Source organism: Nematolebias whitei, chromosome 10 (genome assembly GCF_014905685.2).
Source record: "Nematolebias whitei isolate Nwh7 chromosome 10, NemWhi1, whole genome shotgun sequence".
In the NCBI taxonomy this organism is placed as follows: Eukaryota; Metazoa; Chordata; class Actinopteri; order Cyprinodontiformes; family Rivulidae; genus Nematolebias; species Nematolebias whitei.
The window spans coordinates 9,340,748-9,368,240 of NC_056507.1; the positions used below are offsets into that span (position 1 = coordinate 9,340,748).

A 27,493-nucleotide genomic window follows, 5' to 3' on the forward strand; every position below is an offset into this window, starting at 1 on the left:
CAAACACATTAGCCGTTCCTGCATGTAAGCAAACATCTTAGCTGTTCATGCATGTACACATTTTAGTTCCTGCATGTAACATCTTAGCTGTTCCTCCATGAAAACATTTTAGCTGTTCCTTCATGTAAGCAAACAATTTAGCTGTTCCTGCATGTAAACAAACACTTTAGCTGTTCCTGCATGTAAACAATTTAGCTGTTCCTGCATGTAAACAAACACTTTGAATGGTTCTGCCGGGCCCAAAAGTCTTCCTGGATGGTCCAGGCGTCATGTTTTTTGTCCTCCTAACCTGTGGACTGGGAACTCTTGACACCTCATCCGTGTCCTACATGTCCTTTGTAGCGTGTCGACGTGTTTTTAGCGTGTTGACGTGTGCTCTATGTGTTTTCAGTGCGATCTCGGGGAGCACTGCGCCATCAGGAAAGGATCTCGCATTGGGAAGATGTGCGACTGTCCTCGAGGAGCTTTCTGCAACTTCTTCCTGCTGAAGTGCCTATGAGCCAATGCAGCGTCAGTTTGAAACTGTAAATTTGAAAAACACTTAGATTCTCTGTAGTTTGTAGAAATGATCCGTGGTCCTGAAATAAACATGCCTTTTCTTCAAAGATCAGTTCTGCAGTTTTACTGTGCAATAAAAGCAAAGTTTGGGTCTTTGAAAATGAAATGTATTATATTGGAGAATAAATTAGAAACAAACTCGTTTAACAATAAGAAATATCAAAGGCTTGAACAGATTAAAATTTAGCTGAATTAACCGTTGACCTTTAACATAAAATCAAACACTGAACCAGTCCTGCACAGCCGAGGCTTTTAGTCCCAAACGGTTTTTATTAAAGATAATTACAGACGGTTAAACTCCTCGGGGCTGCTTGAAGTTCATGCCAACAGTGGGCTGGGTCACCTGCAGGTTGGACAGACTGCCGAAGTCCTGCGGGACAAGAGACACAAACAGAGCGGTGTGAGACGGGTGCAGATGAGGACGTTTGTCGGGGACAGTGTCTGACAGCGTCAGGGTCTGAGAGGAACTGACAGTCCTTCAAACACGGGAAAGCTCTCAGGTTTCTCTTCCTGTAGTTTAATAAATGACCACGGCGACGAGGACGCCGGACCACCTTTCGATACAGGGGGGGGGGGCACAGGTATAAACCTCACAGTAGATCCAACCTTTATTCCTTCAAATAAAAACTGAACCAAGTGGTTTTACTTTCCTCAGTTTACCATAACGTGTTAAGAAAAAATTAAAACACGTTTTTACACCAGAAGTCGCTCTGGGTTATTTCTTCTGATGACTTCTTCAGACTTTATTATAAAATACTTTTAAAGACTCCTCAATTTAACTTTTTATTTCTAATCCAAAAGTTTCAGTTAGAACGGAAGAGGAACACAAGGATTTAATCACTGAAGTTGCTTCTGAGCAGCTGGTTCTTTTGAGTTAAAACAGACAAGTTTGAATTTGTCAACTCTTTAGTGTTCAGATATAATTTCAGAAGAGGTCAAGGGTCAACCCAGTTCCAGCTACAGTTACAAGTGTCACACATTAAAACCAAAGATGAGCGGTGACTACTGGATATGAGTAAGATAAAAATGTTTAAATGAAAGAGGCGATTACAACATCTCTTCTAAACCATCAGCTGTTGGTGACACTGAACACCTCCCTCGAAAAATAAAAACAACCAGCGGCCGCTGAGATTAGCCGTCGTTAAGAAGCTTTCTTCGCTTTTTAAACACTGTGGTTCTGATCCGAGTCGTGTTCGGTTCATTAACCTGCTGGAGTTAAAGAACGAGCTGAACACGCGACGCTGCCCGCTGGAGATCATCCGTTTGTTTTAAAGGTAAAACCTAAATGTTTTTTTTCCCCTCTTTCTTTCCGTTCGTTACAGAGAAATTATCTGTTCCCCTTGAACCTTCAATTGGATCTTGGCGGTTCTGACCCGCCGCAGCCAATCGCAGCTCTGGTCATGGCTGTAACCATGACAACCGTTAACGAACGTCTTCAGCTGCGGTCACAAACTTTAGTTCCGCCTCTAACGAGCCTTCAGACCGGCCCAGAACCAGAACTGAACTTCTGCGTCACGGGATTTATCGTGTGATAAAAGTTTTCAGATTTATCTTCATTAAACATCCGTTATTAAGTTAAACGGGTTTTTCGTCCTAAATGTTTCATTAATTACAGATTCAAATGAAAGTAGGTCAATTAGAGACGTGGAAACTCACCAGCAGCTTCAGCATCTCCTTCGTGTCGGGATCGACTTCTATCAGTTCCTGGTCCAGAGCGGACACCTGCACAGGTAAACAGGAACCAGAACATCAGTTTGAGCTCACCTGTGACCCGTCGGCAGAGACGGGAACCCAGCTGCTGCTCTGGATCTAAACACGTCCAGATTTAACCAAACGAAACCTCAAAATCTAACTTTAACTGTCTGAAGGTTCTGTCTGAGAGCACCAGGGTTCAGAAGGAACAGGAAGTCCACTAAACACGGGAAAAAGCTCTCAGGTTGATGTTCCTGCTTTTCAATGACCTGACGACCAACACGCCATGATCACTTTCGATACAGGAGGAGCAGACAGGAAGTGGAGCCAGCAGAGACATTTAAACTCGAAGATAAGAGCTCTGATGAATGGATGAGCTTCTGGTTGTAATCCTTCAGATTTAAAGTTATTCCATCCTTTGAAACACGACTGGACAAGAACAAAATGAGCAACAAAATAAAAAAGGACAGCTTTTGTCTCGTTTCTTAATAAATAAAAGACAACTTTATGTTTTACAGTATTAAAAGTCTAAAAACAAGCCGGCTGTTATTAAAACCAATCGAATATTCAAAGTATACATGATAAATTAAACACCAAAATAACTCATCACTGGGTCTGAAAGGAGTTTATAATCCCAGCAGCACAGACCACCATCATCGTTCACTGACCTCAGGAACGTAGTTGTCCCTCCTCTCCCTCTCCTCCTCCTGCAGCTTGATGGAGATTCCTCTGACTGGACCCCTCTGGATCCTCTTCATCAGATGCGTCACATACCTGCAGGACCAAAGACCCGGGTTCAACGCTGCCTGCTCAGATCGACCTCTCCGTGGTCAACTGAACCACACACACCTCGGTCACGCCGTGATGACTCACCCAGCGATCTTGTTGCGAAGCTTCTTGCTCGGGATGATGGCGATCTCCTCACACACCCGCTTGTTGGTGTGGAAGTCGTTTCCCAGCCGGGTGTAGTATTTCTCAATGATGACCCTGGCGGCCTTCTTGACCGTTTTGGTCCGGACTCGTCCCTGCAGACAAATTTAAAACCTTCTAAAGATCAGCCTGAACGTTGCTCAGGAAATCAAAGACCGCAAAGCCAATTCCATCTTAACGTCACAGAATAAAACGTGCTTCAAACAACAAGACAGCTGCAGATGTTCAAACTAAGCTGCTTTAGTAGAAATGAAGTTCGATCCATAAATTAGGAAAAGATGTTTTGACTCAAAAGTCACAATAATTCTGCAAATTTTAGTTTTTACTCAAAAGAGGTCGTCACTGAAACGTCATGTTATTATAAAATACTTGATTCTTGTTCAAAGTATTAGAATTAACATATTGAATTTTGGTACTTTTTATTTTTTTATTTTATTTGGACCTTAAAATAGCTTTGCAGATCTGATCCAACGGTTAGTATCATTGACGAAAACGTACAATACTTTAAATAAACCTACAAAACGTTTATTAAAGGTGTATTTTACACCTGCAGCTCGGAAACGCTCTGTCCGGTAACTCCCCGCCGCTGTTCGGTTACAGAGCCCGCAGCCTCCCGGTGAAACCCGGAGCTCCTGGAGGTTCTGCTCAGCGGTCATTTAAACACTTAAAACCGGTGTTGGAGCAGAAGTGAGCTCCGTGGTACTCTGCCATCTCCTCTGCCTGAACGGAGGATCAGAAACCGCGGCTCCTCCAGGCGAGTGGCGCTTCCAATAAATTGCAAATAATCCGGTCGGTTCGCGCCACCGAACGGCAATACAAGAAGAGCGAAATGAACGGAACCTTCCTGAGTGAGGGAACGAACGTTTCGTGGAGCTTCAAGCGTCAAAACGGGAGGATTAAATCAGATAAAACAGAATGTGATGAGAATTTCACCCACCATGTTGGATCGGCCTGGAAGAAGAGGCCGAGGACGCTTCCGGTGGAAGTTTAAACGCGCTGGCGGAAGTAGAAACAACTGCAGCGCCCCCTGGTGGCCACAGGCCGCAACTACAACAATTAAAAGGACATCTAGCTCTAGTTGTTCAAGTTATGTGCAATTTTAACACCATGTTAACAGTACAATGAAGTGCTCAGGAGGAGAAGAACCGATTTGACTCGCTAAAAACAAAGAACAAGCAAAATACTAAAGCATGCAATAAGGGTACAAAATAGAGTACCAAAAAGTGACAAAGTAATTATAATATTTAAAAGGTCCTAAGAGATAGTAAACAACATGGTAGAATTTTAACAGTGCAAGCAGGATGTATTTCTATGAATAAGTATTTCAAGGTAGTAATATAAGCTTAAATGCACATGATATATATTGCACATAAACATAAGCTACACAGGTTGTGACAATGAGATTGAATTATGATAAGGTAGATTATTTTCCTGACAGCAGCTGACAGCCAGATATACAAATAACATGCTTTTATGTGCCAATAAAATATTAAAAAATTATAAAATATTTATTATATTTTCCATGAACGTCTTTGGTACAGATTTACAGGTAGAATGATATGGAACTGTCCTCTTTGATTAAGTGTGCACAGCTATTTCATGAATTGTTTAGTTGGATTGAATTGTGAAATATGTTGGGATTGTAAAATAAACATTTGTGTCAGTGTTAGGATAACTTAATATTATTTTTTTCACTGATTAAATAAATAAGCCACACAGGAAGTAGTAGATATCTTCCATAACCCCAGGATTAATCTTGTAAGATGGAACAGAGTTGAAACACAAGCAGGCAAGATGTTTATATGTTGCTTCGTCTCCAAGTCTGCTCACAAAGAGAATAAAAAGTGTTTTTTTTTTAATAATGTTACCAGAGGCGCTGCCTACCTTCAGTTTATCAGGTGAAAGCTCCAAGCTTCTGCAACACTGTCCAAACAACTCACACACATTCATATACATTTGAAATTAATAAACATCTGTGACCTTTCACATCTTTCATCAGTCAGTTCATTTACTTTCAGCTCCTCTGTTTTCTTTGAGCTTCTCTCTACTACAAATACATATTTCCATAAATCACAGCAGGATGGACTCGAATGTGGACACTTTAATTCAGTTTCTAGCAGAAATGGTCACTTGGACACTGAAGTCTATCTTTAAAAGCAATCTGTTTTAAGAGAATTGCATCTAACAAATTAAACTATGAACTATTCAATTTAACTTTTTCTGCATGAAGTCTTTATAATCTGAGTGTGAAAACTTCTGAAGATTTGTGTCAATCTGTGATTTATTGAACGATGGATGACATTTATTATCGGATACGTTTAGCGTTCAGAAAATATTTCTATTCTCAGGCGGATCACAGACAGAGCAGCTACAAAATACAACACAGAAATCATCTAAAAATCATTTCACGTTTATTTCAAACAGAATCACATTTTCTACAAAAAATAAAATAATCTGTGATTAAAAAAAAAAAGAAGGTAAAAACAGACTTTTCCCTGAATAATCGATTAAACTTCTGATCTCAAACTTTCAGATTAAAAATAAAAACAATTTTCACAGAAATCAGATTTTTGTTTCAGCTTCTCTACATTCATGTTTTTATCTATTAAAGGGACATTCCAACATTTTATAAGAACACGGAGGACGTGTGGATCTGAGAAAACGTCTCCGGAGCCTCGACGTCTTGAAAGGACCACTTCGACTTATCAGCCTCAGAAACCGACATGAAGGATTTCACTTTCATCAACAAACGCCATGTTTGTCAAATTTAACCCGACTCAGTCCTCCTGTACACTTTAAGGCAAACATTTATCTTTAGAGCACATTTAAAAACAACTAAAGTTGACGAAAATGATTTTCAGTTAAATCAAAAAACAGAATAAAAAAAAAAATCAATTAAAAAAGGTTCAATAAAATAAAAATAATATAGAACAAAATCTGATCTGTTGTGAACTTTATCAATGTCTAAATGTTTAAAGATCACCAGCTGCTGCTCAAAGCCCCGTGTCTGTTAGCAAAATACCTTGTGAACCACTGGATGAATTTTAATGAATTTTTAAGGAAATAATTATAAAGACAAATTTTTAAAATTTATTAACTTTGGAGTCAACCCAATTTAAGATGGCCGCCACAGCTAATCAACATTAGTGATACATGAAATAGCTGTAACTCAGTTAGCTTTACAGAGATTGAGATAAAAATCTGGAGTGGTAGTAGCTGAGCGTCATCCCCGGGATGAAACACGGGAGATCAGCCTGAAACTCTGTCATGAAGGGCGGCGGGCAACATGCATTCCTTCAAGGACTGCGGGGCCTTTTTTGATTTAAAGCACCAAATTATTTTAAACTGCAACGAGCAAATAATCCACATTGTTTACATTCACTGCACCGAGGTGATGAAGTGCACATCAATCTGTTTCATAAAGAAAGTTTAATTCAAGTCTGAATTATGCACATTTACATTTTAAGATGATTTTAAATAAAAACTAATTAAAAACAAGTGAAACTTGCATATCGTGAGTTTAATGAGACGCCGTCATGGCAACGGGAGCGGCACCAGCACGTCCACGTAGTTGACAGGAAGGAGGCCCGACCGGCCGCCCAGCGAGCCCTCGTACCAGTTGCAGTCGACCCGGCCGGTGAGGATGATGATGTCGCCCTCGCTGAACCGCAGCTCGCTGGCGTGGTTCGGTTGGAAGGAGTACACGGCACGGCAGCAGGGCTTGTCCAGGACCAGCCCGTCCAGGAACGGCTTCCTGTCGACTGGGGGGCGGGGCAAAGACAAAATGAAATCTGACGTTGTATTAACGACGTTAAATCTTTCATCTCAAGCTTCCTGTAGATAACCTTAAAGGAGCAGCTGCTCCTGCTCGCCTTCATCTCTGTGTATTTAAGTGAAAAACACAAATTTTATTCTTTTATTTTGTAGCAAAAACCCTGGAAGGATTGTCTTTGTCTTGAGGACGTGTTGTGGGACTTGGACCAATCAGCGAGCTTCTAAACAAAAACAACGTTTGTCTCTGATTTGGATCGTTTCAGATTGTTGGAACCATCGAGGTGGAAACGTAAGGTCCGATTCCTGGAGTTCATCTCCAGGAGTTTCAGAAGCTTTTCCAGGTTTAACTTTTTAGACAGACTGAATTTTAATCTGCAACATTGCTTTTCTGGTTTGAATCTAACTCTAACCTCCAGATCTGAGCCGTGTTGGACTCGTGTTCAGAACATTTGTCTGACGTTTGAGTTGAATCAGGCAGAAACTTTGGAACCCGTTAACAGGAAGTTAGTCTTTATCTAAAAGTGTCAAAATAAAAGCCCTGACAAAATTAGCCCATGTGTGTGTATTCTCACCGGGGACAGGTCTGTCGGGGCTGCTGGGTTCTGACGGTACCACCGAGATCTGTTCCCCTGCTGTAAAAAAACAAAACCAGGATGACACAAACAAATCAGACAAAACATAAGGACCACCTGCCTTCATCTGAACAGTTCGGACCCGTGTCTTCATGAACTCCTAAGGTTTTAAAGACAGAAAGTTTACTTCCTGCGCGATAGACTCCACCTCCTGACAGGTAACTATGGTAACACGGTGGTCATAACGTTTTGGCTGATTGGTGTTAGAAGGAGACCTGCAGGAAGTGAAGCTGCGCCTGATGGCTGCTGGTAGAACCCCACAGTGCTGTCCAGGACGCCGCGAAGCCTGATCCGTTTGGATCGGAACCGCCTCTCCGGTTTGTTACTGGCAGCAGTCAACCTGCCGTGGAACAAATAAACAACAGGTAAACAACAAATAAACAAGGAACGTTAAAAGTTAAAGTAAAGATTTTAAAAGTTAAACAAACTGACCCATAAATGTTTACGGTTTGGATCAGAGAAAATTTTAAATAATTTGGATTCAGCCATTTTATTCAAATGTTTATATTGTTTTTTTCTGATGATCTTTATCTATGGTAATTTTTATTTTATTTTTAGTTTGTTTTGTTTTTATTTCACTTTTATCTATGGCATTTTTTAAGTAGTATTTTAATTTTTATGTTGTGTTAATTTTCTGTTTAAAAAAACAATAATTTCTGTGTATTTTTTTCTAGGGTTGCACTTTTTGTATTTTATCATTTACTTGTCTGTTTTTATTTGAACTTTTTTTTTTTTTCCAATTGTTCAGATTTCTAAAGCGATACTTTTTAATTTGTTTGTTTATTTATTTATTTGTGTTAATTTTATCATTATTCTTAATGATCTGAGGCAGATAAAGTAAATACATGTTTTTATTACCGTTTTTAAAACCTGAATTAAAAATCTTGAAAAGAATTAAAATATTTCTAAACTGTCAGATTATCATTTTCAATTTTATTTTAATTTGATAACAAACGAAACTAAATGTTTGTTTACGACGTTTTGTTTTAAAGTATTTCTTACATCAACGAAAACACCATTGTGTCTTTTCTACGGGTCACAGCAATGAATTATGGGTAATGAAATCCCAATGACCCTCCTGGGAGGAGGAGGAGGAGGAAGAGGAGGTGGAAGAAGAAGAGGACGATCTAAAACATCAGCAGAAAACACCTGAAAATAACGACTTTCTGGTTCTCAAACTCACCTGGCCTGCAGGTTGCCATGGAGACCCAGCAGGATGTGCTGAGCCTCACGGTGAAAGTCGAGCAGCGCCGCCACCAGAGCCGCCAGCTGAGCGACCCGGTCCACCTGCAGGGAGGGCAGCAGAGCGGTTCTGCAGCTGGATCATCATGTCGTCTGTGCTGGATTAAGGTCCAAACTCACGTCGTTCTGCAGCAGGACGAACATGCTCCTCTCAGCCAGCTCCTTGGACGAGACCAACTTGTCCCATGTCTGCCTCACGTCCTCCGCTGCCACCTTCCCTCTTCGTCTCCGCTTGTAGTCAAAGTCCAACCGACGGCCATGAACCTTCTTCAGCTGGAACTGAGGACAGAACCGGACAGAACCAGACGGAACCGGGCATGATACTGACCTAAACTCAGCGTGAAACATGAAGGAGGAGGAGGAGTAGAGGAAGAAGACAGGTGGAGGGAAAAACTAAAAGAAAGGAGGAGGAAAAGGAAAACTAGAAGAAGAAAAGAGGAGGAAGAGGAGGAAAAGAAGGAGAAGAAAAATGGAGGAGGAGGAGATGAAGAAAAGAGAAGAAAAACTAGATGGAGGAGAAGAAAAGGAAATTAGAAGGAGGAGGAGAAGAAGAAGAAAGGAGGAGGAGGAGCAGCTCAGTCAAAGCGGAGTCAGGGAGTTCAGAGCGGAGCGAGGAGGAGCCTCACCTTGATCTCCTTCAGCTCAGAGTGTTGCAGCTCCTGAAGCGGGTCAATGAAGGTCCGTTTGACGGAGACGTCCAGACCGTGCCGAGCCTCGCCGACCTGCTGCAGAGCTCCGCCCACAGCGGTCAGAGCGTTACCTGAGAGGAAGTTGAGAGAAACGATATCAACAACAGGTCCTCCTCGGTGCCAGTCGTCCTCCTCAGTCGGACTTCTTTACCGAACTCCGACGCTGCTCCGAGCTCCTGGCCGTACGACGACATGCAGTCTCCCAGAATGCTCTCTGTCTGCGGGTACGCCGCCGTCCTCGCCTGTCCCCGGATCCTGGACACGGTGCTGAGCACGCTCAGTTTAGCTCTGTGGGCTGCAGAGACACCAAGACGATCAGCCAACACTCAGAACACGAGACGGGACAAGAGGCCCGCTGATCCTGTGGTTCTTCACTTCTGTTCTTCAGGCTGTACATTTTGTTATTAAACACAAACAAACAAACAAACAAACAAGCAAGCTGTGACTTTAGGTTTTCCATCGACTCGCTTCATGAAAGACGAGACATTTTGTCTCTTTGTCCTCATCTCTGTTGGGGACAGGTCAGGACTGCAGGCGGACCAGTCCAGAACCAGTCCCCTTTTGTGTCGCGTTTCTGTGTAAACGCCTGATCCGATACGTGCAGGATCTGTTCTTCTAGAACTTTATGGATCGGTTCAGGTCTCTGTTGGACCGTGGGTCTGGAAGCGGTTCTGGTCACAGCAGTACCTGGGTTGGGCTGGAGGAGATCTGTGGTTCTGGACAGCAGCTCGGCCAGCAGGGCTTTGATCACCGCCACCCTCTGAAAGGAAGAGGCAGGTTTCAATTCCGGTGCTGTGAAGAACCTCATGGGTTCTGTCAGAACCTTTACCTTCTCCATGTTCAGGAAGTCTTCATCCAGCCGGGTTCCTTCAGCTCCCATGAGCCTCTCGCTCAGCAGCTGCAGAACACACCGGTTCTGTTACTGAACAGAACACCTGAACAGAACACTGGTTCTGTTACTGAACAGAACACTTATTTTTATTAATTTACTAAATAAAAAGAGGAAATCAGGAGCAGGAGGTTCTGAAACATCCGGTTTATAAAATATAAATATAATCTTTAAACGCTGATCACATCGTTCGGTTCGGAGCAGTCCCTCCTTATGTCGCAGTAGATTCTCAGAAGACCGGACTGTGACCCAGATATTAGTCATGTCCCTTGAACTCGTCCTCAGACAGAGCACCTGCCGGTTCGGCCCGGTTCTGTTGGCTCACCTGGCTGGCTTTGTGGAGCTGCTTTTTCATCCCGGAGACAGACATCTTCAGAACCGGTTCTGACGGCCCACGGCCCGGTTAGATACTCCGTCCAAGTAGCCTGCAGGGTGTCAGACCGGAAGTATGACCGGAAACAATAACCGGAAACAGCTGCGTTTAATAAAATGTCAGCTTTATTGATGAAATCATCCTTCAGTTAAAGAGTTCCGACCTTTAGCGCAATCTGTTCCTATTCAGGTTTCATTTTGATGTTTTTAACTCATTAAACCAGCGGAATGAATTAAACTTGCTTTAAAAATGTTTTTTTTTATTAGTGTCAATCTTTATTTAGCCGTTTAAATCAAAATGTAATTTTTTCATTTCTCTTGTAAATGAGTCCTCGAGGCTCAATGGGATTTACCTGTATAAATAAAGGTTGATTGATTCATTAAGTGTCATAATCTTGATATTCACGCCTCAGTTTTAAACAAAACATTTTCCTAAGTGTAACATTGTTTTAATTATTTTGAACTCCAAAAACAAACTTCAAAGCTGAAAAATAACTTTTAGTGTTTTTACTGGTCAAATTATTTTAAACGCATGTTTGTGGAATTTAATTCAATTAAAAAGTTATTTAAAAATATTTAGAAAGGAAGTTTCATATTCTAATATATGTTAAATAAATATAAAAGTAAGTTACCAAGTTCAAAACACAAACTCATGTTGTTAAAATAAACCTTTACAACTGTAGATCCTGATTCATGCTCAATAATCCAGGTAGAAAAATCCAACAAAGTTAAGTCAGGATCTGGACAGTTTCTTTGAGTTGAAACGTTTCGTCTTTCATTCAGAATACTTCAGTGTTTTAGAAGAACCGAGTCTGCTTTAGATTAAATCATTCTTAAACCAGAATTTTTATTAGATATTTATTTTTTCTTAAAGTTTTTCTTCTCATCTTGTTTTTTTTTTTGCTTTAAGAAATGTGGTGTTTATCTGTTCACCTGGTTATATTTAATTATTATTTTGTGACTAATTATAACGTGTTTTCATTTGTTATTTTTGTCTGATTTATTTATTTGTCTAAATTAATATTCTATTTTTATTTAATTAATAAACATAAAAGCAAGCAAAAACACGGGTATAGTTCACCGTTTATTTGTTCTGTATATGATTTAGTTTGAAAATTAATCGATTTTTTTGTTGTTGCTTCAAATCTGTTATTTCCTCTTCTTTTCAACTTGTAAACATGAAGTTTGTACTACAGCTCCCGTCAGGCTTAGCGTCAAACGTCACGTGACTTGACCCGTCACGTGCCAACATGGCTGCTGGTGTTTCCGAAGAAGATTTCTCCAACCTGCAGCTTCTTCTAAAGGTTATACATCGTTTTTTTTAAAGCCCGCAGATTTAAAAATTATATTTAATGTTTTATTAGAAACTTATCGATAAAGTAAAAACAATAAAATGTAAATAAAACTTATTTGTTTGAATCAGCCTTTTTCGATCGGTTTGTTTAAGCTCATTTTTGTGAAACTGGATTTTAGTGTGTCTGGAGCTGATAACAATGACATCTGTAAAACATAATCAGTGTATTTTTACTAAATTTTTTGTTTTTATACATTTTAATATCATTCGCATTTTCATTTGAGAATTTAATCTGAGTCTGAGGAGAAAACTCTTGTTTTAATTTAATATTTTATGAGATTCTTCAGGGAAAGTTTTTGACTAACATTTTCAGGATGCTTACTGGCTGACAGACAGCTGTGATGACATCTTGTTGTTGTTTGTTTGTTTGTTGACTTTGGCTTGTTTTTTGTGTCTGTAGGCTCCGTCTAAAGATGCAGTGAGAGACGTTTGTGTTCAGAGTCACAAAGACGGTTCGAATCATCGTCTGATTGAAAACACCGCAGCTACATTCAGCATCTCTGCAGCTGAGGCAACTCGGGTAACTCTCACACCTATTCAAATCTGTCCTATACCTATCAAAACATGTCCCACACCTGTTTAAACATGTCCCACACCTGTCCAGAGCGGTCCCACACCTGCCATAACCTTTCTTACATCTGTCCAAACATGTCTTATACCAATTCAAACCTGTCCTGTACTTGCACAAACCTACTATTCCACACCTCTCCCATACCTGTCCAAAACTGTCCCTTACCTGTCCAAACTACAAATGTTTTGTTTATAGATATGTTTTAATTTAATAATTCAATGTATTACTAAGTGAAGTAAAATAAATGAAAGTTTGTTTTCATACAGTAGCACCTTTCAAAAATAAAATTCCTAAAGTTCTTCACAATAAAATACAGTAAAGCCAGTCCAAAGACATCCACGACTGTGAGGGTTTATAAAAAGGACCAGACTGGACCCACAACAGAACTCTGTGGGACCCCACATGACCGGTCTGTGGTATCTGACAGCTTCTGAGTCACAAGATTATATTTCTTACTTTGTGCTTTTAAGAAGCTGCAATCACTACAGGAGGAGGGTTGTACAACACGATTAAATGCACGGGTTAATAGAATACTTAAATCGAATATAGACCAGAACCTGACCCTGTTCTGTGTTTCTGTCCCTCAGCTGATCCAGTCCCTTCACGTTCTGTCACATCACGTCCTGTACCAGAACCTGACGTCCCCTGAGCAGATCCTGGCCGTCTTCCCAGAGTCCTTCCACTCCAGTCTGAAGAACCTAATCACCAAGATCCTGCTGAAGAACGGGTCAGTGCTTACAGAAACTGGTCCAAAGACATGAAAACCTGTCAGTTTTAAACTGTTTGTCTTAAATTTGATCTGAACTCTGGAAGATAATTTGTTTTTATAAAAACCCAAACAATCTGCAGGTCCTTTCAGAACTAAAAGAACTAAAATGGTCGATGGAGGATCAGTTCTGTTGTACTTACCTTTATAAACTTGTTGGGACTCAGATGTTTGATGTCAAAGATCATATATATATATATATATATATATATATATATATATATATTTTTAAATGTTCAAAATCTGAATAGTTTAAAATCTGCTCAATTATTCAGCTCATTACCTTTTCTTTTCTTTTTTTAACTTTTTGTCATTTTTTTCACCTCATCAAGTATTAAAATGATTGGTTGATGCGGTGTGACGTAACTACAGGCTGTGGTAACATTGTCCTGTGTCTTTTGCTGTTTTTCAGTCCAACATGGAGGACAGAGGCTCTCAGTAATCAAAGTGAGTCGATCTTTTTCTATTTTTTTCTTTGTCTTCTTCTGTGAGACCCACTGTGAACATCTGGGGCCTCGTGTATGAAAGAGTGGGCATCATGGGGGACAACTGTAGGTTTCAGGTTCTGATCCTGTGGTTATGGACCAGAGGACTCACGTTTGCCTGTTTTTGTTTGCGTGTGCAGTCTCCCTCCCTCAGCTGAAGGACCTGGACTGGAGAGTTGACCTGGTGTCCGGCTCAGACTCACTCAGTCGTATGGCGGTGCCGACCTGCTTGGTTCAACTGAAGGTGAGAACCAGGAGCCTCGAGTGGATTTTCTTACGAAACATGACTTCAATGAATCCAGTTCTTTTGCGCATCATAGTCAACGTAGAACTGAGCAAAGAGGAGACTCCTCCTCTGAAATTTTTCCAAACATGTCCTGCACGTTGGATTCTTCCACTCTGCACCATCAGAAATCATGTGGAGAAAAGAGGAATTTTATGGAACATGAGTTAGGGACACTTCTGATTTACGTAGTTGGGTGTAGAAACCTTGTGTTGTTTGGACGTGAGAGGAGAGACCGAGTGAAGCTGCTGTTACTCAGCAGCTCACACCTGCAGGAGTTACGCCAACATTTAATTTTCTCATCAACGCATAAATGTGAGGCTCAAGATGACAGCAGAATTTATTTATTTTTGACTGACAATCCCCAGATTTTAAGCTTTGAGCTAATCATATTTAATACAAAAACTCATTTTATATTTGCTGTCTTTCAGATTTGATTGTGAAAATGTTTCAGTCTGGAAGTAACTAACCTCACTGAGTTCTTAGAGAATTCCTGGTTACTTTTAGATTATTGTTTGTTATGAGACATGAAAAACAATGAACATATGATTATTATGTTGACTGGAGTCTCTTACACGTGACATGTTTTCAGCTGGAGGATCCGTGTCCACCAGCAGGAGAGGACACTGTTTCTACAGTGACGGTGGAGCTGAGCAGAGAGTCTCTGGACACGATGCTGGACGGACTGGGACGGATCAGAGACCAACTGTCTGTGGTGGCTGGGAAGTGAGACGGGTCTGTCTGCAGACTTCAACAAACAGATTGTTCTGATCTTTGACAACAAAAAAACATTAAAAACAGTGAAAAGAACCATAACCTGCAGCTGTTTTTGTATTTTTACTGTAATTTTTTTTTCATTTGGCTGCAGTGCATCATGAAAAAGTTTCTGGTAACCTATTAAAAACATATATTGTAATTATTTTGACATTTTGTTTGTAGACAACGTCCAGTCTTGTCGTTGCACCTGATTTCCATGTATTTGTAAACGTATTTTGTTTTAATTTTTATTAAATAAAAATGATGTTCCTAATCTCTGAACAAAATCACATTGGTCTGTTTTAATTATTTCCATTTTATTTTATTTGTATACGTTAGTATTTTAAGGTGACAAACTTACTTCAGCGTCCCTCTTCAGATACTTAAATTATTAAAGTCGTGTAATTATTTAATTAGTAATGCATTGTTTATCTGACCTAAAAGTTATTTAACTATACTATGTTCTAATATTTTAATTTAACCATATTCTGTCTACTCCAACCATACACATTATTCTAACTATACTACTATATATTTGAATCTTTTTTTATGACTGAAGTTTGGATGTGAAGAAATAATAATTTAGCGATTTTTGATGCAGATTGAATGAAAGATGCTGCCATGATTGCTTCAACAATCATGTTTTAAGAGAATTATGTTCTCTAATAAAAGTCTAGACGTATTGATTGTTTTCGTCTGGATCTGGATTAGAGTGACATACGTGTTTTAAAAAAAAAAAAAAGTTAAATTATTTTTTCTACAGTTGTACAAATTTGTCTCACAGTTCCGAGATAACTATGAATTTCAATAATCTGTATAATACAGTCGGTTTGACCGCTTTGTGACTTCTCCATCAGGCGCGCCGTTGTTCAGTCGGGTCAGCATACAACGGGATACCTACTTGCATACAACACCTGTGATGTGAACTTCCACGCCTCGCCTGTTAGCAGGGAGACAGAATCTGGCTCAGCACCTGCTGTGGCGGGAAGTCGGCGTCATTTGAGTTTAACTTCTTTTTTTTTTCCTTTTTCTCCTCAGTCTTTTAATTTAAACGAGAAGCCCAGAAACAAGTTTGTTAACTTTCGATTTTATAGTTTTGAGTTGTTTCGATATTTCAGCTTTGGTTTTAAAATATTTTGATGCATATTATGATTTTGCGTCAGAGGCTAATGTTAGCATCAACTCTGTTTTCTCTTCTTTTTTTTTTTTTTAACAGATAAAAACAGGTGTGGAAAATGGCGACAGGTAGAAAACAGATGAAGAGAAAACACCTGGAGGAGAAAACGGATAAAAAGGTTTTTGAATTTACTCAAGAAGATGAGAAGAAAGAGCTGAGTGGGTCAGAGGATGAGGTCAGAGAAGGTATGTTAGCTTTTAGCTAACTGCAGGCTAAAGATGGTTACTGAACGAAGAAATAACATTTTCACTTTATTTTTCCTTTTTTGTTTTCTTTTTAAAATGTTCCCCAATTTTAATTAAAATTTTAATACATTTTTGATTGCATCTTAGATAAAAAAAAAAACATTTTTTAACAATGATTGAGCCAAACAAAAGTTAATCTAATTTTATCTATTAATGTTGCTATTTTAATTATTATTATTTGTGATATGAAATCGCACTCGTTTAATTAGCTCAAAGTCAATAGTGAAGAAAATATCTATTCTGCTTTAAATTAATCTATTTATTTTTCAAACATCAGCATTATATGTGTCTGCTTTTGTTTGTATTTTCAACATGAACTTTAAATGTTATTGTCTGAAGATGAAACTCCAATTGTGGACAAGCTGGCAAAGAAGAGACCTGCAGCCGAGTTCGAGGAGGAGGGGGTCACCTGTGCAGTCGGGTTTGCTCTCTTTTATTCATTCATGAGAAAACTTCACAATTACATGTTTCACCTTTTGAAAGGTTGTGCACAAAGCTTTGAGTAAAACAATCAAAATAAAATAAAAGTAGGAACGCAATCATAATTTGGGCTTAATTGAAACCAACTTTTCTGATTTCACTCAATCAGAAACGAGGTTCACTCCATGTTGGAAAAATTTGGGGGTAAGTTTTTATTTTACTCAATACGTTTTTTTTTTTTACTTTTGTCAAATATCTAAAATAAATTAATGTTTTTCGACAGTGCTCTCATTGTTAAAATACATTGTGTATGTTTAAATAAGACAGGTGACTTATTTATTATATCTTGTTATAAATTAGGTTTATTATTACTTTATAATAAATTTCTGATCAATTTGCCCTAAGACTTGTTGATGTTTCCATGATTTGGTAAAGGATGGAATAAATTTATTTTTGGTGGCAGAACTTTGTCTCCTGTCAGGACTAAATTCAACGTGTCGCCTTAAAATATAAAAGTTGGTTATAATATTTTCCAGGTCTGGAAAAAAGAAGAAAACAGTACTTTGGAAAGGCGTTATTGTTTCCAGATTATTTACCCTGTTTCTAAAAGATTAAATTCATATTTTCTAAATAAATGTTCAAAGTAGCAAAGGGTTTTTCTCATTAGCTGTATATAAAATATAAACATCATGATGTCCACTTTGGGTCATAGGAACCCTGAACACAGTTTCAAACCAACTCTCTTTATGCAGCTCTGCTTCTCTGTGCTTCTTATTGTTTGTTTGTTTGTTTGTCGTGCTGTTGCAGCTGATATCAACAAGGTGATGCAGGCCAAGAAGAAGCGCCTGGAGTCTCTGACAAAAAACTATATGAAGGGAAGTCAGCAGAAACTGGAGCAACTGTGGAACAACTATCAGGGACAAAGGTGCTTCTCCTCAAACTTCAGGAAAACTATTTATGAGCCACGCTCATGTTTTACTGTGATGATAAGCAAGTTTATTGACTAACATGGAGACATAACTGAAAATATAATACAAAAGTTAGAAAAGTCTACAGTTTGAAGTAAATAGTTGTTTCGACCTTGTTTTAACGTCAAAACTCTTCAGACAAGCATTCTTGCAAGTTGCTTGTAATAAAAATAATTAATTAGGAGAAAATCATTATTTTCAGTAATAAATCTTTGGAATTCTTGAAAAACATTTAGATATTTCTGTCTTATTTGTGTTTTAGACAAGATGATATCATACATCTGTTGGCATTCATCAAACTGAGTATACTTGCTATTTTTCCTCAATTCAGATAAAGAAACAAATTGTGTCTCTGTGACACAAAGTGCCAAAAGATCCAAGTGAGTCTTTGTTAAAGTCAGTGTCTCACTGAGATCTGACTGTTGGAAAACTACTGACTGGTCAGGAATTCTCTAAAAATCTTAAAGTGTTTGCGTAGTTCTCAGTTCCTTCATGCGAGTCACGAAGGTTTACAGCCTGGACACTTTAATTTTCATCATCTTAAAAGTTCAAACTTCCTCTTGTCACAGAGTTGCTGCGGGTATCTCCAGCCCATCTCAAGTGTGTTTCTGTATATTCCATGGTTTTTATTTTTTTCTGACAGGAGGCCTCATCTGACAGAAAACAACAGAGGCTACATACAACCCAATGTCCAGGTCTAAAAAAACACATTGATGACAAATATTACTTAGTAAGAACTGGTCCAGATCTGTCCATCTTCATTTCTACTCCAGCAGATTAAATCTGAACCTTGGGGGTGGCCCACGTGGGTACAAAGCAGGTCAATCTTGGCAGAGGCAACAAAATAATACACAAGACCTAGACTGCAGTTTTCCAAGCCTTGCACAAAACAGGTCATTTTCAAAAGTGGCTGCTAAATCTCATTTATTGAGATTGCAACTGAAAGTTTGTGTATTTTCTCACATTTGTGAGTCTCCAACAGTCAGCCTGTCTGTTCTGCATCCCGTGGGTCATCCTCTGTGGAGACTTTCTGTCTGGATGAAATATTCAAAACACTCCTGTGAAAATGTTCAGGAACATGGATTGAATCTGAAAGAAAAGCTTCAGAAACGTCAGATTTTGTAAACAGTTGTTGATTGACAGAGTAAGACTTCCATCCATCCATCCATCCATTATCTTTACCCGTTTATTCCATTTTGGGTCACGGGGGTTGCTGGTGCCCATGTCCAGCAATCACTGTGCGAGGGGCGGGGTACACTCTGGACAGGTCTCTAATCCATCACAGGGCCACATACAGTAGAAACAAACAAGACAAGCAACCATTCACTCCCTCACTCACACCTAGAGATAATTTTGTTTTACCAGAGTAAGACTTGTGAAGTGTAACAGAAATGTGTTTTGTTCATTTGTGCAGGAAGAAGATGACTCAGCAGTACTCTCAGCAGGTGTCCTCTGCCCTGCAGCAGTGGGAGACTGAAGCCCAGAGAGCCGAGGAGCAGGAGGAGAAGCTCAACGTCAGTTTATTCCTCCGTTGTTTGGTTTGAATGTTTCTGCTGCACAGAACTGCTCGGCTCATTTCTCCTATTTAATTTGGCGCACATAAGACTAGTGTTTGGAAACCAGGGTAGTACTGTGTCCAACTTTTAAAAATCACAGCCTGTAAAACTATTCTAGAGACTGTTCACGTTTTGTTGTCCACATTGACCCAGTTTTTACACATGTAGGCAGCCATGCCTACAATTATGATTTAATCTGCTGAAGTACACTTTAGAAAGAAGAGACGCAAACTTGGACGAGTTTTTAATAATTATTTATCATCAGCGTTTTTTTTTAAGACTTGGACATTCATGGTTGCAGCCTGCAGGAGTCACTCTGCAACCATAGAATTACAGGAACTAAACTGTGACAGGTTGGACGCACCTGGGACCACCCATCCCTCGTCTTTACCCACTTCTTCCATTGATGGTTCTAGGAGTCGATGGGACTCGTCCATCAGTCACTGTGTGAGAGGCAGGGGAGACCCTGGGTCTCCAGTCCATCACAGGGACACGGAGACAAACGAACATTCACACTCTCACCTAGGGACAGTTTGAAGTTACCAATCAGCTTAATATGCATGATATTATGATATTGATCTGTGGGAGGAAGTCTGGAGGAAAACTACGAAGGCACGGAGAGAACATGCAAACTCCACACAAACGTCCCCAGCTGGGATTCGATTTGGCAAATTTCTCTGAGAGGCAGCAGCTCTACCGACTGCGTCACCGTGCTGCCACTCTGCGACTATTCCGAGAGAACATTTGTCACAAATTTTCCAGACGTTAAAATTTAAGCAACTAGACTAGCCTTACAGACTTTTAGAGACTCCCTCTGGTCAGTTTGTCTCCAACAGTCACGACCCAGTGACCCACTGAGGAATGGATCCAACAAACTAACCAGGTTGAGTCAGGTCCTCTGGACGGGTTCTTTTTTTGTAGAAACGTTTCATCTTTTATCCAAAAGACTTCTTTAGTCTGCTGAGCTGCAAACAAACTCATGTCGCTTTGCCAAAGGTGTGTGCAGCTCCACTTGACTCTCCTTTCTTCAGTTCTTCTCAGGTGGAGGTGATTTCACTAAGATGAAGGTTGACCTGTTTCCCTGCTCTGGGCAGGATCAGCACTGCAAAGTGGGCTGGATTGTAATTGGTCAGTTGTGTTCAAGCCACTCCGCCCGATGTGGTCTTTAATCATCCATGCGTAGCCATGCGGCCATCATCTCCAATTTCTCTATAAATGCATTAATTTCCTGTGGCACCATCCGTCAATACGTTAAGAAGGTGGAGGTTCATATGTAGTTTACAGTTTTGCAGGTTGGGTCATCCAGTGACGTAATGTAGCTCTGCTGGCCAGTCAGCGTTTGCTGTCTGCTCGAGTCAAAATTGACTAGTGCCGAGTTGTGTGGAACCGATGAGAGTTGAGATTATGGCAAAGCGCCAGAAGTGGATCAACCAGTTTGCTGGTGACATCCAGAACTAGCTGTTCACACGGTAAAGGAGAACAATCAGCCCAGTTGATCATTAGTGCCTGGGCTAGGTGATGCTACCAAACAACAGCATTGTAAGATGTGGACAGTTGATCACGGAGGCCTCCGCCCTGTTTAACGACGGATGGGTTCTCTTTACAAAGATGGCTTCCTCCACTCTTCTCAAACCAACGTTCTCTATCAAGGAAGTGAACATCTTCATCACTGAAGGAGTGACAGCTGGCCTGCAGATGAGTGTAGACCGCAGAGTCCTGGCCTGATGATGCTGCTCTTCTGTGCTGGCCCATCCTTTTGGCCAGTGGCTGTTTTGCTCAATAATCCAGGTAGATCCTGGATTATTGAGCATGCATCAGGAGGAGATGCAACAAACTGTTGCTTTGTGGATGTTTTCAGACACACAAACCTTCTCAGTGACAGTTTTTTCACTTCCTGTTGGCAGAATTTGTTCCGGCAGCAGCTGAAGGTCCTGCAGCAGGCCAGAGTGGTCCAAAACCAGAAGCTGAAAGCCGTCAGAGAGATGTACGAGCAGTTTGTAAAGGTGGGGCAGAAAAACGGACGCCGCTCTCCTTTTTTATGTGTTCCTCTTTTAAAATGAGGAATATTCTTTATAGTAATTGCAGTGAGACAGTTTCAGTAAACAAAAACCTGTCAAATTACAACAAAAGCTCAAAAGTTTCAAATCAAATGACAGAAAAAGGAAAGTTTAGTTGTGTGTGTGACAGAACCTGCATTTCTTTATTAAATGTGTGAGTTTATCCAGACAGGTGGAAACAGAACAAACTGTTCTGCGTTTTGAATGGAAACTGTTTGTATTTCATTTGAAGCTGCCGGCTAAAGGTTTGAAAGTGAAACAAGTGATTAATTTTGTGGTGTTTCTCCAGAACATGGAGGACATGGAGAAGAACCACGAGATGTTCCTGCAGGGGGCGCAGCAGGAGCTGAGGAAGGAGATGGCTGCCCTGCAGAAGAAGATCCTGATGGACACGGTGAGTCCAGTCTGAGTGGTTCAACACAAACGTGTGGCGCTTTCAGCTCAGGACCACAGGTAATGTTGTTGATGTCTGTTTCCATAGCAACAGCAGGAGATGGCCACAGTTCGTAAGTCGCTCCAGTCCATGCTTTTCTAACCTGATGTCGCCGTGGCAACTGTTCCAGATGTTCCTGCTGGTGTTCTTTGTCCCAGAAACATTTTAAAAAGTCTTGTCCATCTTCTCCTGTTTTTATTTTAATATTTTAATAAAAACTTATTGATCCTGTTGTGAATTTTGTGGGTTTAATGCAGTTTGTGCTGTTTTCCACAACCACGTTTGTACACGTGCTTTGTTCTTTTGTTCTTTAATTGGTGACCAGCTGTAGCAGTTTTTGCCATAATGTAAGTTTTTAGATTTTTACTAGTTTAAGTACCTGAAAAGTTAAAAACTGTTGTTGTTTTTTTTAACTCCTGTAACAATTTGTTGGATATTATAAAAAGATGTCAGTATTAAAAAAATGTTTTTAGATGAGAAAAAACTAAAACGTAAAGTAAAGAGGTTGGGAGCTTCCTGAAAACTAAAACCGCTGTATTGATTTTTAGGTGAAGAACTCCTTAAACAACCTTGAAACAATACAATTTTTTTTAATTGCCTAAGTTTTATGTAGTATATTTACAATTCTAGTCTGATCAGCTGGTAATAAAGTAGCTGTTATGACTCATTTGAGCAAATAAATCAATCTTCATCAGTGAAGATCCAACTTTTATTTCATAGAAAGATTTCAGATTGTTATAATTTTTACATTATAAATTATTTTAATTTCCTATGATTTGTGTAAAATGATAATCTGCACAAATATAAATAAATCAGATCAAGTTTTTTTTTGTACGATTGCAATATCTGTTGGAGGAAAAAAATATATATATTTGTCAGATGAAAACTAAAAGTAATTTAGTGTAAAATCAAAATGTTCGGTACTTTTCTAATCGTCACCGGATTTGCATCTTATTGTGAAAGGGGCGTGTTCTTCCTGTGAGATACCGGAAGTGTCTTATCCCATATCGAAACATTTTGAAAGCGGAGTCGAGCGGTTCTGTCCATTAAGACACTGAAAGAGACTGAAAATTTAAGGTAAAGTTTTATTGTACGGACATATTTTCATTCTTGATGAAAATAATAAATGTTATTCAACGTACAGTGTTTTTCTTTGTCGTGTTTATGTTTTAGCAGCTAACTTCATGTCAGCATGTTTGCTAACTGAGCTGTTCTTGAGTCCTGAGTGAAACCGGTGTGCCAAATTAGATGTACCCGAAATCATCTGTTTCCCCACCAGAGGCACGACACCGGTTCCGCTCGTTTCAGTAGCTTTTCTGTTCGAAATGAACCTTTGTTGTGTGAATTGGCAGCGCGGCGGCTCAGTGGTTAGCACTGTTGTCACAGCAAGAAGGTCCTGAGTCCAATCCAGTGTTGCCAGATATAGTCCTTTTCCAGCCCAAAAATCTGTTAAAAAAACCGCCCCATCACACAAAAACTCGCCCCATAAATATATAGTCATATTTACTGTTTCATCACACCCAATACCCCCCACCCCCTGTAAAGATATTGGTGTTTATTTGTCCATCAATGTGATTACTCAAAATCAGTTCTGTTACATTTCAGGATATAGTTAGACACAGAGTAAATGTTCAATATGAACATTTCTATATTTATCATCACCACAGTAATAGCATTACACACATTAGTAGTTGTAAACACTCAAAAGAATACATATGTTGGTTTAGTGCTTTAACCTCAATATTTTAGGAGTAAACATTTTTGGTAATCACTTTAAAAGTTACAAATGTTGTCCTTGGTGCCTGTTTGTTTTCCACATATATTAGTGCGTGAGAAGGACAGGCATTAACATAAAACACTTTGTAGAACGGTGCTTTATAAAGTTCAGTGCATTTCCTTTGTTAGTTGACAGGCAGTTCTGCCACATCCAATATGGCGGCCGCTCCGACACTGCCCACTCAACGAGGTGTCCACTAAAACCTCCTCACCAGTTCTTTGTTGTGAACGCCCTGGCAGATGACAAGAGCTAATCAATGATGGAGAAAGGTCAGGGGAGCTTTGAACCAATAATGATGAATGATTGTTTGAAATGTAGGTTAACTCAAAAACTGTCGATCTGACTCCAAATCCGCTCAAATTATTCCCACCCGCCCAAAAGCAATTGTTACCCACAAAATCAGAATGAAAACTGCCCAAGTGGCGGTAAACCACCCAATCTGGCAACACTGGTTCAATCCCCGGTTGGACCTGGGGTCTTTCTGTGTGGAGTTTGCATGTTTTTCTCGTGCTCGCGTGTGTTTTCTCCGGGTACTCCAGTTTCCTCCTACAGATCAAACACATGCATGTCGGGCTGCCTTCAGGCCCAGGCCTCCCTTGTAAAAGAGATCTGTGATCTCAATGGGATTTGCCTGGTTAAATAAAGGTTACTGAATAAAATAATAAATAACTAAAAGACTGGTTCCGGTTGTATTTTGGGTCAAACTGTGACATATTCAGTTAGCTAACTGGTTTGTCTTTGTTCAGGCAAGCTGCTCTTCATCATCATCGTCATGTTGCTTGGGGTCTGGATCAGAACGTATTGATCCGTTTTCAGGACCGAGTGTTGGTGTTGGAGGAGGACATGGCTGACAGAACCACTGCCAGTCCCTGTTCGTCAGCACCGAGCAGTCCCACCGGTCTGAACCAGGGAATCCTGCTTGAACCTGAAGACTACCTCTACCAGGACCTGACTAGGCTCGTCCCAGAAACCCCCAGGTAGTTGAAGTCTCAGACACACACCTGTGGGCAGGTAGAGGCGTCTCAGTCCCGCACGTCCAATAAAGGTCAATCGAGTCAAAATAGACAATTTATTAGTGGATCATGTGACACTTAACATCAAAATCCAATTCATAACTGACGTTGTTTTTATTCTGGACTCATCCGGGTCGGTCAGAATCATCTGGTACCAGCTGTCAAATCCATCAGAAATAAAACAGAAATCTAAAAATCCATCCAAACCTTTGATCTAAGATGTTTTAGAAGATCTTATTTATTGTTCTAGAAATAAAAATGAATAAATAATTACTGTAAATAGTTTCTTAAATCAATATAAAATTACCACTGGATATTTTAAAATTTGTTTACAAAATAACCAAAAAAATGTGTATAAATATATTTTATAGAAAGTGGTTTGTTTTTAAGTAAACTTAAAATTTTCATTAAATTCCCTAAATTGTATAAAAATTGTTTTTATTTGTTCATATTTTTTGTATTCAGTCAGTCTGGTTGGGATCAGTTGTTTGTTGTCTGAAGCATTTGGACTTTTTGTGTCTTGACAAAATGTTTGTTTGTTTGTTTGTTTGTTTTTCAGCCCACAGCTCGGGAAGCGGAGGAGACGGTGCTGCCGCACCCCTCAGGAGCGTCGCAGCTCCGTGAGTCACAGTTGTTGTTTCTGACTCCCTCTCAGCTGGTCGGCGCTCGGTTCCGGACTCATTGTGTGTTTCTGGACCCTCAGGTGGCGCTGAGGGACCCTACAGAACCGCACCGACCCACCAGCAGTGGACGAAGCTTTTCACAGAAGTCCAAACACAGGCGGCTGGTGGAGCAGAACCCCGGCTTCGTTCCCGCCTCCTCTCTGAAAACTTTTCCGTTGGGGAGCTGGCTGGAAGCCCCCTCCTCATCCTCATCTTCCTCGTCATCAACCTCCTACCTCACTCCGGAGTCGGTCCTCCGGTCGAAGCAGACCCGTACGGCAGCCTCGCCCGCCGCGGCGTCCAGCCCCGACTCTCTGACCTTCCTGACCGACGAGGAGAGAAGATGGCTGAACGGAGAACAGGAGGACTTCTCGCCAGGTCAGGAATCACTTCCTGTTCAGACTCTGTTCTGACCCGGCTGCACATAGCTGGTTTCTGATTGGTTGTTTGTGCCGCAGCGGTGGTGGAGCAGATCATAATCAGCGACGACGAAGAGGCGGCAGTTTGCTCGCTGCAGATGGAGGAAGACGAAGCTCTGGCTCGAAGCCTGCAGGTCGGAGCTTCATCCTGCAGCTTCAGACGCCTCACCTGGGCAGGTGGAATCAACTTCCTGTTTCTGTTTGTGTCTGCAGGCTCAGTTTGACCGGGAGGAGTCACTCAGCAGACATCTTCATCATCCTCATCATCATCATCGGAGCCAGCACACGGTGAGACGAGCAGCTGAAATATAAATAACAAAGGTTTTTATTTTACATGAAATACATACCGGTATTCATGAACATGTGTATTTTCTAAGAAAAACCTTTTAAACTTTCAAGTATAAATATTTCAATAAAGAAATACTAGTGTTCTAGTACTCGAACGGTCTTGGTCTTGAGACCGGTCTCGAGACCACTTTTTTGATGGTCTTGGTCTCGTCTCGGACTCGACCGCATTTGGTCTCGAACATTGAGGACTCGGGATTTTATTTCAAGACCGGTCAAGACCACAACTGTGGAAATATCAGTAAACTGCCAGAATATTTTCCAGTCTATTTGTCAACATCTTTGTTTTTATTGGATGTAAAACGTACTGGTTCGAATCCAAACGACAACGTGACTCGTTGCTAACTTCATGTTTTTGTTACCGATGTCACGCCCACCCCCTTTCACTCACACGGTTCTGTACCAACAGAACAATACGGACAACAGAACGTAACGTCACAACCAGGGGTGAAAGTAAGCCGGTCCGGTCCGGTACTGTGTACCACTAAAAAGTTCTGCGCCAGTACGCAGTACCTGGAAGAGAGGGGCTGTCTGCTGTAAAGCCTCATTCAGAACCAGTCATGGCTGCACTTTGGGTCAGAATAGATTCTTTAGCAGTAATCAGTCTAAAACACGACTTCATCAGTTAATAAATATCTTTTATTTCTCATTTCAAATTGTTTCTGAACTGTTCGTGCTGGAGCCTCGACTCTCCACCGCGGTGAAGTTAGTTGTACGTTGGATGTTGGACATTCGAGCTCCGTGTCTTCAGCGGTGTGTTCCTCTCGTTCGATCCGAAGCAGGCAGTCTGATGTCGGTCATCTGAGCTCAGTCTGCTCCTCCTCCGAGACGTAATGATTCACTTGGGGACCGTCAACAAAATTACCGAACCAAACACTCTTCAGAAACAGAAATTAATATGTTTTACATCATTTGACCCACTGACACAAAACTAACGTTAAACTGCTCTAATAGACCTGACACACAAGAAACCATCATTTATTTCTCATTTTTAAGAATTCCTAATTAGTTATTGAGCGAAAACCATGATTTTTAAACAAATAAATTATGTAAAATAAAAAAATGCCTTAAAATGAGAAATAAATGAAGGTGCCTCGTCTGTCAGGTCGAGTAGAGTTTAACATAAGTTTTGTGTCAGTGAGTCACATGACATGAACGTTATTGTGCAAAAACCACTGAATGTCTGATTTCTTTATGCGGCTTTGACAATGTATAAAAGCTGACGCATTCATTCAAAAGCAAACTTAAAGTTGCAGTATGTCACTTAAAAATATACATATTTTTATAAAAGTTACATGTGTTTTTTACATATTTGTTAAAACTCATTTTGTCATGACAGTATAAGACATAATCTGTGAAAAGTTTGAGCTCCAAGACTTGAGGTCTTGGTCTTGACTCGGTCTCGGTACACTCTGGTCTTGGTCTTGA

General features: G+C 40.3%; 6 protein-coding genes and 2 non-coding genes across 8 annotated transcripts in view; 4 read left to right on the plus strand and 4 right to left on the minus strand.

The window, feature by feature from the left end:
- Positions 1 to 598, plus strand: part of cart2 (cocaine- and amphetamine-regulated transcript 2) — a 1,664-nt gene extending 1,066 nt beyond the window's left edge. Inside the window, exon 3 of the mRNA XM_037682618.1 lies at positions 392 to 598. Within this exon, the coding sequence (XP_037538546.1) occupies positions 392 to 499 (108 nt within the window). The 3' untranslated portion in view covers positions 500 to 598. The remainder of the gene's footprint in view (positions 1 to 391) is intronic.
- Positions 599 to 808: 210 nt separating this feature from the next.
- On the minus strand, positions 809 to 4,201 carry zgc:114188 (40S ribosomal protein S17-like). Its single transcript, XM_037683298.1, has 5 exons — positions 4,118 to 4,201; positions 3,124 to 3,275; positions 2,919 to 3,024; positions 2,215 to 2,280; positions 809 to 928 (listed from the first exon to the last, which is right to left on the minus strand). Exons 1-5 carry the CDS (start codon positions 4,118 to 4,120, stop codon positions 851 to 853), a joined length of 405 nt encoding a protein of 134 aa, XP_037539226.1. The 5' UTR covers positions 4,121 to 4,201; the 3' UTR covers positions 809 to 850.
- On the minus strand, positions 997 to 1,126 carry LOC119416550. The gene has a single exon (XR_005187099.1). It is a non-coding gene; the product is annotated as a small nucleolar RNA SNORA71 (small nucleolar RNA).
- Positions 2,431 to 2,557, minus strand: LOC119416548. Its single transcript, XR_005187098.1, has one exon. It is a non-coding gene; the product is annotated as a small nucleolar RNA SNORA71 (small nucleolar RNA).
- A 2,500-nt stretch (positions 4,202 to 6,701) lies between the features above and the next one.
- sh3gl3b (SH3-domain GRB2-like 3b) lies at positions 6,702 to 10,860 on the minus strand. Its single transcript, XM_037682620.1, has 10 exons — positions 10,732 to 10,860; positions 10,347 to 10,415; positions 10,205 to 10,277; positions 9,669 to 9,812; positions 9,455 to 9,588; positions 8,949 to 9,107; positions 8,770 to 8,873; positions 7,802 to 7,926; positions 7,534 to 7,583; positions 6,702 to 6,930 (listed from the first exon to the last, which is right to left on the minus strand). The coding sequence occupies exons 1-10, from the start codon at positions 10,774 to 10,776 to the stop codon at positions 6,715 to 6,717; spliced, it is 1,119 nt and encodes a 372-aa protein (XP_037538548.1). The 5' UTR covers positions 10,777 to 10,860; the 3' UTR covers positions 6,702 to 6,714.
- A 1,144-nt stretch (positions 10,861 to 12,004) lies between these two features.
- Positions 12,005 to 15,173, plus strand: commd9 (COMM domain containing 9). The gene is made up of 6 exons (XM_037682619.1): positions 12,005 to 12,082; positions 12,533 to 12,652; positions 13,291 to 13,430; positions 13,882 to 13,916; positions 14,095 to 14,198; positions 14,830 to 15,173. Exons 1-6 carry the CDS (start codon positions 12,029 to 12,031, stop codon positions 14,965 to 14,967), a joined length of 591 nt encoding a protein of 196 aa, XP_037538547.1. The 5' UTR covers positions 12,005 to 12,028; the 3' UTR covers positions 14,968 to 15,173.
- An 806-nt stretch (positions 15,174 to 15,979) lies between these two features.
- Positions 15,980 to 22,037, plus strand: sycp3 (synaptonemal complex protein 3). Its single transcript, XM_037682621.1, has 9 exons — positions 15,980 to 16,063; positions 16,210 to 16,355; positions 16,755 to 16,836; positions 17,005 to 17,039; positions 17,643 to 17,760; positions 19,218 to 19,317; positions 21,264 to 21,362; positions 21,706 to 21,810; positions 21,898 to 22,037. The coding sequence occupies exons 2-9, from the start codon at positions 16,229 to 16,231 to the stop codon at positions 21,949 to 21,951; spliced, it is 720 nt and encodes a 239-aa protein (XP_037538549.1). The 5' UTR covers positions 15,980 to 16,063; positions 16,210 to 16,228; the 3' UTR covers positions 21,952 to 22,037.
- A 798-nt stretch (positions 22,038 to 22,835) lies between these two features.
- Positions 22,836 to 27,493, plus strand: part of si:ch211-59o9.10 (uncharacterized protein LOC561841 homolog) — a 6,935-nt gene continuing 2,277 nt past the window's right edge. The window contains exons 1-6 of the mRNA XM_037682622.1: positions 22,836 to 22,926; positions 24,373 to 24,603; positions 25,199 to 25,259; positions 25,343 to 25,679; positions 25,760 to 25,854; positions 25,934 to 26,008. Coding sequence (XP_037538550.1) covers positions 24,470 to 24,603; positions 25,199 to 25,259; positions 25,343 to 25,679; positions 25,760 to 25,854; positions 25,934 to 26,008 — 702 coding nt within the window. The 5' untranslated portion in view covers positions 22,836 to 22,926; positions 24,373 to 24,469. The remainder of the gene's footprint in view (positions 22,927 to 24,372; positions 24,604 to 25,198; positions 25,260 to 25,342; positions 25,680 to 25,759; positions 25,855 to 25,933; positions 26,009 to 27,493) is intronic.